At 37.0% G+C, this 10,505-nt stretch overlaps 2 protein-coding genes across 2 annotated transcripts in view; both read right to left on the bottom strand.

Annotated features, from left to right (window-relative positions):
* Positions 1-2,322, bottom strand: part of LOC107657935 (metabotropic glutamate receptor 2-like) — a 42,484-nt gene extending 40,162 nt beyond the window's left edge. The window contains exon 1 of the mRNA XM_016446280.1: positions 2,156-2,322. The gene's annotated coding sequence lies outside the window, so the exon portion shown is untranslated. The remainder of the gene's footprint in view (positions 1-2,155) is intronic.
* A 2,165-nt stretch (positions 2,323-4,487) lies between these two features.
* Positions 4,488-10,505, bottom strand: part of LOC107657929 (testis-expressed sequence 264 protein-like) — a 79,408-nt gene continuing 73,390 nt past the window's right edge. The window contains exon 4 of the mRNA XM_016446267.1: positions 4,488-5,708. Coding sequence (XP_016301753.1) covers positions 5,425-5,708 — 284 coding nt within the window. The 3' untranslated portion in view covers positions 4,488-5,424. The remainder of the gene's footprint in view (positions 5,709-10,505) is intronic.

Below are 10,505 nucleotides of genomic sequence, written 5' to 3'. Positions count from 1 at the left end.
TATATATATATGTGTGTGTGTGTGTGTGTGTGTGTGTGTGTTTTTACTCAGTGCAACTTGTGAAAGATATAACACCAACATGTCAGAAAATTGTTTAAAAACAATCACTGAGTTGGAAAAAGGATCACCCCACTCATAAAAAACTGACTTGTAAACTCAATCAGGTGTAGCTAATCACATTCTCAATGGCACACAAAGCCATTTGACTTTCATCTGTGATCAGCTGTGGTCATTTTGATTAGCTCAGCATGAAAAGAGCTTTCCTGGAGCATTTCAGTCCTTGGTAGTGCAGCTGAAGCAAACAATCAACTATGGGTGGCAAGGCACAGTCAAAAGATCTCCCAGAAGTTGTGGACAGGCTCAAGTCAGGAGATGGCTACAAAAAAATTCAAAGGCCTTAAGGTTGCAAGAAAAAATCCACTCCTCAAGAAAGGCCACATGCAGTCACAGCTGAGCTTTGCCAAAATGCACCTTGAAGATTCTGAGGCAGATGAGACTAAAATTCTATTATTTGGCCTCAACACCAAACTAAATGTCTGGCGGAAATCCAATACAGCTCACCATCCAAACAGCATTCCTACAGTAAAGCATGGAGGTGGTGCTATCCTGTTATGGGGTGTTTCTCTGCAGCAGGGACTGGAGCACTTGTCAGGATAGAAGGAAATATGGATGGGGCAAAATACCGTCAAATTCTTGAGGAAAATCTGCTGCCCTCTGCCAGAAAGTTGTCAATGGGAAGAAGGTTTACCTTCCAATATGCAACAGCAAAACTGACCAGTGGTTAAAGGAGAAAAGGTGAATGTCCTTGCCTGGCCTATAGTCAGAGCCCTGACTGAAACCCCATTGAAAATCTATGGAATGACCTGAAGACTGCAGTCCACAAACGGTCACCATCAAATTTAACTGAACTTACTGACTGGATCATTAAGGTGATCCGTTTTCCAACTCAGTGATTCTGTTTATTTATTTATTTTATTAAAAAAAAAAAATAATCTGACATGGTGTTATATCTTTCATATAGATAGATAGATAGATAGATAGATAGATAGATAGATAGATAGACAGACTACGGATTATTACAAAAATATACATACACATTCGACTGATTCATAACTCTTCTTGATTCACTAAATAGAACCGACTCACAAGAGTCATTCGTTCGGGAATCGGAATACACGACTTGTTTCTGCGTTGTTCCATCCGTATGGCAAAAGAATGCACACAAGTGAAATGTTAACGTAACCGATCGTCATAAAAATAATTTAGTTCAGGGATCCGTTTTGGTTCTCGTTTTCCAACTCTAGTGAGCAGAGACTTGCTGCGTGGCGCGATTCTTGACTCTCGATAATGTCTTCACAGAAGATAAGAGCATGTCCAGCGCGAGCTTGAATTATTTAAAACTAACCATAGCGGTTGTTCGTCTCTGTATGGGTTGCTATTATTTTTAAACCACAGCTTGAGTATAGCATGGGCTGCCATGCTCGCCCAAAGCCAAACACACATACACTCTTAAAAATAAAGGTGCTTCAAAAGGTTCTTCAAGCGACTCGCAGTTTCAGAGTGGAGGGAAAAGTCGACAAGCTTTGAAATGAAACCGTAAACGCCTTTAAAGTCGTTTTTAATAAGATTCGTCACGTAAACCGTCAACAAACTTGTGATATGTTAATCTGAAGCTGATTAAATATATCCGCTGCTTTTTCACGTCACAAACTGTTGAACATACACGCAACAAGCCACGACTTTTACATAAATAAAGTTGGAGTACTGGGAACACGCTTTCTATACATCCAGAGATGCGTTTCCAGACACACCCCGGAGCGGGAGTGTGTTGCTATTCAAAGCGATATGTGATGAGATGTTACCTGTGCGACTGCTCATCTGATGTGACGCTTGTGTTGCCTTTTTGAAAACGTCTTAACCCGAAAGACTTGTGCAAATGAAAAACAATGTAATGCTTTTTATTTTAAAGAGGACATTTGTTGTTGTTGTTATTATTATTTCTTGATCGTGTCAGGTGGCAAAATGCCATACATCTTTTTAACTCTTAACAACGCTAAGTTCATTCCTGTCCGTTTTTGTCGAACTAACCGATCTCCAGAAATCACATATGAGAAATGTATATCAACAGATAAGAATCAGACGATAACCATCTTACCTGACCTGTCCAGTTCACCTCTCATCGACAGATTCCTGGCGGATCTACTAAGACATCCGGTTAAAAGTCCTTCTATTCTCTTCGTATCCTTGCTGACAGTTTCGTATTACTGTAATGTTGCATTTAAAACATATGGCTGAATTCCAGCAGTGGAATCCAGGTTTCAATCAGCGGGTGAAGTTTGCGTTGAGCGCTTGGGACTGTCCGTGGTGCTGAAAAGGCGTCGCTTGCGTCATTGGATTCCTTGAGATTTTTTTTTTGACCCCCTCGACTGAATTACTTAAAAACGCTAAATACTCGCTTCACTATGCACACAACTTTTCTAAGTATTACAGAGCGTTACAGAAATGCATTGAAGTGTTATAGCATAAGCTGTTATGCATAAGTCTAATGCCATATTGACGACTCTAAGAGCGCGCGTGTGCACGCGTGCGTGCTCTGATAGGATTGCATTTACACTAATTTGATGTCTAACCCTGAAACGGTGAGCTCAAAATATCGACTGGATTTCTTCAACTGAAAAACAACACGAAAGTGAACATGTATGGTAGATGCGTTTCCAATTCACCGACCACTGGCACAAAACATCTACAACGGCATGTCTAACCAGTAACAGAAACAATCACTGACCGCATATCGTGAACTGTCGAGACAACTATGCTGATAACAACTTGACTCGGTCTGTTCTAACTGCTCCGCGAGACACATAATATGTAAATACGTCGAGAGACGTCAGATTGGGTCGATTTTGTTTAATTGGCCAAGCACCAGTCTGCGACGGCGATATATTAAGGTTGGCTTGTCAGAATCACACATCATGAGATCAATGTCCCATTTCAGGTCGATAGACAAGTTTCAACATAACAGGGCACGACCTCCCGTGAGAATTTTCTCAAACTGAACATAGTTTGTGTATTGACCCTTTTACACATTGAGCCAGTCACATCCCATCTTTGCTTATCAACGTTTTATAACTTGCAAGAAACTATATGCTTGCGAAATCACCAACGTATAAAAAAAAAAAAAAAAAAAAAGATTACTTACAGATGGCATATTCCTCGATGGATCCTAAACACGTTGCATTGTAAGTGACAGAGTTAGTAAATAATACATTGATATACAAAAGAACATACTGTGCAGTGAGCAAAGTCAGACCATTTAAAGAAAAAGTTGACCCAAAAATGGAAGTTCAGTTATTTACTCACCATCATGTTGCTCCGAACCCCAATGAATTTCTTTCTTCTGTGGAACAGGAAAGGAGACGCAAGGCAGAAATGTTAGGGACTGACAGCCTCAGTCACCATTCACTTTCATGGTTTCTTTTTTCATACAATAAAAGTGAATAGTGACTGAAGCTGTCATTCTACCTAACATCTTGGAAAATGACAGGGACTCAGTACTCTTTTGAATTTAAAAACTAACCAAACTCAAATTAAACAATATCATACAGGTAATACTGCTACTGTGGTGAGTATAAGTATAAATAAGATTCAGCCTCGGGTTGTTGTTCATTACAGCAGCACTATTGCAAGGTCAAAAAAAAAAAGCATAACTCCAATGCTCCTCCTTTTCTGTGCTTCACTAAGCTCACAGCAATCCTGTGACAAAGTGTTCAGAAGATAGAGAACCTGCCGGAGCTTTAGGATAAGGCACTTGTATTGATCTGTATTGTCCATGGCAAACACATCATCTAAACAGATGTAACTTTACACTCTTGCTCTCTCTACACACACAACTGTTCAAAAGGTTGGTATCAAAAATATTTTTTTTTAAAAAGAAAGAAAGTAAAAGAGAGAAATTAATACTTTAATTTAAAGACATTTACAATGTTGCAAACAATTTTTTTTAAATAAATGCTTTGCTTTTAAAGAATATACACTGTATATATATATTACGATTTCCACCAAAAATATTAAGCAGCACAACCATTTTTTTAGCACCAGATAAGTATATAATTATATAATAATTTCTGAAGGATCATGTGACACTGAAGACTGGAGTAATGGCTGCTGAAAAATCAGCTTTGCCATCACAGGAATATATTCTCTCTCTCTCTCTCTCTCTATATATATATATATATATATTACTAAAACAGAAAACAGTTATTTTAAATTGTTATAATGCTTCACAATATTACTGTTTTTACTTTACTTTTTGATCAAATAAATGCAGCATTGGTGAGCCTAAGAGACAACTTTTAAAATCATAAAAAAAATCTTACAGACCACAAACTTTTGAATGGTAGTGTGTATATTTCATATCTTTGTTCAGTAAGAAGGTTGCAGTAGCTGTTAAAGTGAACACAAACCACAAACACATCCCCATTTGCCTTACACATACTTTATACTTTCTTGCAGAATCACAATGTAAAAGACTGATCAAATGACTCGCTGAACAGGAGTAATTGTCAGTAAAAAAAGATGAAATGGCAGTATGAAACAACTGATATTCTAACATTCTGATACAGTAAGAAAAATATAATCCAAAACAAACAACGTTCCTCATGCTGAAAACCCTGTTTCTCTCCTAATTAGGTTATGAAAAATGACAGAAAAATACATGGGGAAAAAAGAGAAAATATACTTATTTACTTGAATATTTCCTGTATACTTAATTTCTTTGTTTGTATTGATTTTTTATTTTATACAAAAAAACAAATAAATTGCATGCAGGGGGCACAAAAATAGTCACATGAACAAACTCCAATCATTAACAACATGCACTTTTTATTCTCACTCTTTTTCAGTTCTATTCTACAGCAACAGACAGCATTTGGAATGAATTATTCATGTTTTGAAGCAAACACTACTGAACACTTAAGCTGTAGAACATGTTAATGAAATAAAATGTCTGATTAAGCTCCATTTAGTTGCATTAACAGTTTTACCTCATTTTCAGAATGTGCCTGATTTACTTGCTGCCTGAATGTAGTTTATGATTACCGTGGGAAGACAGACAATAGAGAAAGCAACATATACAATTTGTTTCTCAGAAATAAATACAAAGCCAAAGAATAATGTGCATTTCATTAAGTCTTTAATAAAAGGTTCTGAAAGAGATAATTGCTTGTTTGCTGATAACAAAGAATTTAGGGATGTTAATTTCAAAGACTTAGAAAGAAAAAAAAGCCTTTGATGATTTCAAAGACACAGACAAACTTTCTCCCTCTCACACATGCACCCGCACTCACATATGCGCTCATCATTCACCCACATTCCCTCTAATCTCCTTTATCCTTCACTCCTCCCTGTTCCCGATTGTTTCTCCCATCACAGGCTTCTGCTGTCCATTATGGTCTGGTCTTCCTCCTCTACTTCCTTTTTCTTCTCCTCCTTCTCCTCTTCCACTTCCACATCCAGCTCTTCAAAGGAAGAGCCACTGCCTACAGACTCACTGGACCCCTTGCCCCCTTGGTCCCCATCCTCACTTTGACCCTCTTCCTCACCCAGGCTCGGCTGAGAGCTTTCCAGCAATGGGGCTGAGGCCTCTACCACGTCCCTGCTCTCTTCAACCACTTCCTGGATCACTAGGATTGACTTTTCCTCTGGCTCACCTGGAACATAAAGTATATTAACAGGTTAATCAATTAAGACTTTGCCCCCATAACACAGAATCCCTCTAGGCCACATTTTTTTTAATATAAGGAAATATTCATATTGTGCCAACATAGTTCCACAATTCTACTCACGAAGATCCTTCAACATTATTAGGAACAATTCTGAGTGAACATACGGAGAAATTTAGTTAGAACTTTCTTATCCCCAGGCCATCCTAGATGTAGATGAGTTTGTTTCTTCACTGGAACAGATTTGGAAAAATGTTATATTACATCTTTTGCTCACCATGGATCCTTTGCAGTGAATGGGTGCCGTCAGAATAAGAGTCTAAACAGCTGATTAAAACATTAAGTAATCCACACCACTCCAGTCCATCAGTTAATGTCTTGTGAAGTGAAAAGCTCCATGTTTGTAAGAAACAAATCCGTCATTAAGGCGTTTTAACTTCAAACCAACTGTAGCTGGCCAAAATGCCAGCCCATAGTCCATAGTATCACTTCTTCCAGTGAAAGTCCATCGCCCTTTTGTCCTCTCACATCAAAATCCACCCACACGTTTGTTCAGAACCATTTTGGACTGTTTTGTTTTTTGCTTGTAAACAGTTCATGATCTGTGCATATTTCTCTCCCGATTCTGAGGAGGTGCCTTTTTCACTGGAGAAAGCAGTATTAGAGATAAAAGACTCCTGTTTTAGCTGGAAATAACAGTTTGAATTAAAACAGTTAGAATTTTTTACAAACACACAGTTGTGGATTACTTGTGGATTACTGTGATGGTTTTATCAGCTGTTTGGACTCTCATTTTGATGGCACCCATTCAATGCAGCGGATCAGTTGGTGAGCAAGTGATGTAATGCTAAATTTCTCCAAATCAGTTCTGATGAAGAAACAAACTCATCAACATCTTGGATGGCCTGAGGATGAATACATTTTCAGCAAAATTTCGTTTTTGTGTGAACCATAGAAACTTTCCATTGCACAAAAGGTTCTTAATAGGTTCAGCTTCAGATTATAAAAATATTCTTCATGCTAAGGAAAAAGTGGTCCTTTTAAGAACTGTTTAATTAACGGTTCTTTGAGGAAGCGAAAATGGTTCCTTCATGACACTGCTGTGAAAACCAACTCTTGGAATTTTTAAAAGTGTAAATTATTATTAAAGGGGTCATATGATGCGATTTCAAGTTTTCCTTGAGGGGAACAGGATCACATCACAGGAGAGTGAACTGCCTGTCAGAAATCATAGCACGTCAGCTGTTTTAACCGCGGCTTGTGTACTGCATCATCACTGTGTCTGTCACGTGACTCTGTTGCCCTTTCGGGCTTGAACTGATGGTAGAACTAACGACATTATTAACTGTCTTGATATTTACTTTGAAAGCTAACGCTCGCAATTATGGTAAGGGGCATTACATTTCCAACGCGTGCTTGTGTTGTTCGGCCAATCACAATGCACTGGGTCAGCCAGTATTTGAAAAATAATGTGTTTTTTGAACATTAAAGCATGTCAACATATTCTGTTACACCAAATACACAAAATAATGATCTTTAAAATAGCATCATATGACCCCTTTAAAAATAAGCTGGAAAATGGCAGTTTAAAGTCCTGCTGTTACCGTTGATAGCCTTTGGGGATCCTTTAATGGCATTTCAGCATCAGAGGGTTACAGTCATTTACTAACAGCAGTATAATTGCAAGAAGCTGTGCTGTTATCGTGACACACTCCAGGTGAGAGTTATAATTGCCAAAAAGCTAAATATGAGCTAAAACAACCCCCAAGGGCTGTGTTTGAGCCAAATAAAAAAATGCCTCTAAAGAGATTTCAAATATTTAACTCAGAATTAAAGGTGAGACGTCTGTAAACGGCTGCGATTCTTGGGGGAAAAAAGGAATTCTTACAAGAGGAATAGAAGCTTTATGAATCGAGTTTAGTGGTCATTACACAAACATACTAAACATGGCAAAGACCCAAAGCAGTTGTTAACATTTTAAGTGCTTTAACTAGTTATTTTATTATGGCTGTATAAAAAAAAAAAAAAATTGAATTACACAAATTGCTAAATTGATTGGATTAATCAATAGTTGCAGAAAAAAGACCCCAAATGAAGGAACTACATTATTTTGGCAGACAAGTAAAACATTACAAAGCAGCTTTACAAGTCAATAAATTGACTATTTATATATAATTGACCATAAGCCTAATCACACACCAAAATCAAGTTTGTTCTGTGAAAACGAAGAAGGGTAACTTAAAAAAATAGACAAATAATTAAACTGGATTGGGTCAGAAAAAGATATTTTGGGCAACAGGCCATGATTTGTAAGGTGTAATTTAAGAGGGTCATGACTACAATCCCTTGATAAAACTATTTTAAAATACTTAAAATGAACAAATAAAGGGACTGAATCACAATAAGGATGGAGATGGATGAAAGAGGGAGGGGGAGAGGAAGGAAGGAAGGAAGGAAAGAAGAAAGAGAATGAGAGACCATCTACATTGTGAGTCTAATACCAGCTATTTAAACTAGAATAAAACTTCCCATTTGGCCTAATTTATTTTAGGACAGGAGTGGATTTGACCTCTTGTCCCTCCCTGCAAGTATTATTTTAGATGGAAAGGAAAGACCCCTCTCTCATCTAGCTCATCTCAACATATTAGATATGGCATCTCAATTAAGCAGCAGCTCTCTGCTCATTGTGAAGATCCACACAGTCAGAAAAGAGGAGTGGTGAGGGGAAGACCTTTTCAAACCCCATTAGGTGCCACAACACACCTTATATTTGCCCACCACATAAATATGCTTAAATGTCATTCATTTTAAATTAATCCTCCCTAATAAGCCTGAATGATATATATATATATATATACGTCAATTATATATATATATATATATATATATATATATATATATCATATCATATCATATGTCTCAGTTGTTGAAGCCCTAAGACTGGCAAGAGTTACAAATCTTCAATACTTATCTTGCTTATATATATATGTCAATTATATATATATATATATATATATATATATATATATATATATGCATATCATATCATATCATATGTCTCAGTTGTTGAAGCCCTAAGACTGGCAAGAGTTACAAATCTTCAATACTTATCTTGCTGGATCTGTCCGCAGCTTTTGACACCGTTAACCACCAGATCCTCCTGTCAACCATCTTCAAGAATCGGCTAAAAACACATCTCTTCCATCTTTATTTGACCCTCTAACTCTAGCACTCTCTATTCTAATTCTATTCTTGTCCCTTTTAGACTTGCACACTATTCATTTGCTGCTTGTTTTCTTTATAAAAAAAAACTAACACTAGCTTTCTAATCTTTTTGTATTCTATCTGTTTTCTTTTCATTTATTATACAATTCACAAAAGCAAAAAAAAAACCTAACACTAGCTTGCTCTATTCTTTTTCTATTCTATCTGTTTTCTTTTTATTTATTATATTATTTAAAAAACCCTTGCTACGTGTACTGCGTTAAGCTAACTGAGACTTGTTATAGCACTTGTATATCATTGCTCTTTTGTTGATTTTGATTGCTTCCATTGTCCTCATTTGTAAGTCGCTTTGGATAAAAGTAAATGTTTTCTAGGCTTACTTTCAGAATTGTTGCAATATAGGTACATATAAAATATCAGGCTTCTTCTATAAGAAACACATAAAAGAAATATAAATGAAAATTTATGAGATATATATATAAGATGGCAAATCTGAATTTGGTGCTCAATCATTATTGGTGCCCAATTATTAATAATAGTTCTTATTATTATCATTGTTAAAAAAACACGTTTTTGCTGTTTAATATTTTTGTGGAAACCTTGATACAATTTTTTTCCAGGATTCTTTGATGAATAGAAAGTTCTTCGACCAGCATTTATTTGAAATAGAATTAATTTGTAAAATTACAAATGTCTTTACTGTCACTTTTAATGCATCCTTAATTTTTTTTAAATTGTATTTACCCCAAATGTTTGACTTAAACAGGAATCGTTACCCAAACTGTTCATAAAAAACCTACTCGGTAGACGGCAGCTTCCTTTCTAAGTCCAAGTCACCACAGCTAATTATAACTTCTCAGCCCGAGTATGTGGAAAAACCTTCTAACAACCCAAAAGGGCACCGCTAAGATTAGACTGGGCTTTCCGGTCCTGGTGAATTTGCCTGTACTTGTCCTTCACATTGTGCACAGTGTACCCTTGGTGCTCTTGAGCACCGTGACACTGGAATTAGCTCTGTTCACAGCTTGGATGACACCCTCTAAAAGATCATTGTCAAAACCGAGAATGGTCATTTGGGAGCACAAAGTGATGCTCAGAGGGTTCCTAATTCACCAGCTCTCTCCAGTTTTCCTAATCACTTTCCTGGCCCTAATAACTCACCTTATCGTCATTATCGGGTTCATTTCTAGACCGATCCCGGCCTGCCTGAGTCGCAGAGTGTCAGACCACAGGAGATAGACACAAAAGATTAAATATGGAAAATGAGACACTATGGCCATTAACCATTATAATACGAGCATGGTAATAAATATCACCGTGATATTAAACAAGTCACACTCTGAAAATGAACTTCATTGAACACACCATCTTCAGGAGGTCTTAGCAGATGGAATATGCATACATGTATATATATATATATATATATATATATATATACAGTGGGTACGGTCCCTGTACTTGGCCGCATTCATCTTTCCCTCGATTGCAACCAGTCGTCCTGTCCCTGCAGCTGAAAAACACCCCCACAGCATGATGCTGCCACCACCATGCTTCACTGTT

The sequence above is a fragment of the Sinocyclocheilus anshuiensis genome, unplaced genomic scaffold, assembly GCF_001515605.1.
Source record: "Sinocyclocheilus anshuiensis isolate Anshui unplaced genomic scaffold, SAMN03320099.WGS_v1.1 scaffold2171, whole genome shotgun sequence".
Lineage (NCBI taxonomy): Eukaryota > Metazoa > Chordata > Actinopteri > Cypriniformes > Cyprinidae > Sinocyclocheilus > Sinocyclocheilus anshuiensis.
This window is presented reverse-complemented; position numbering and strand designations above follow the sequence as displayed.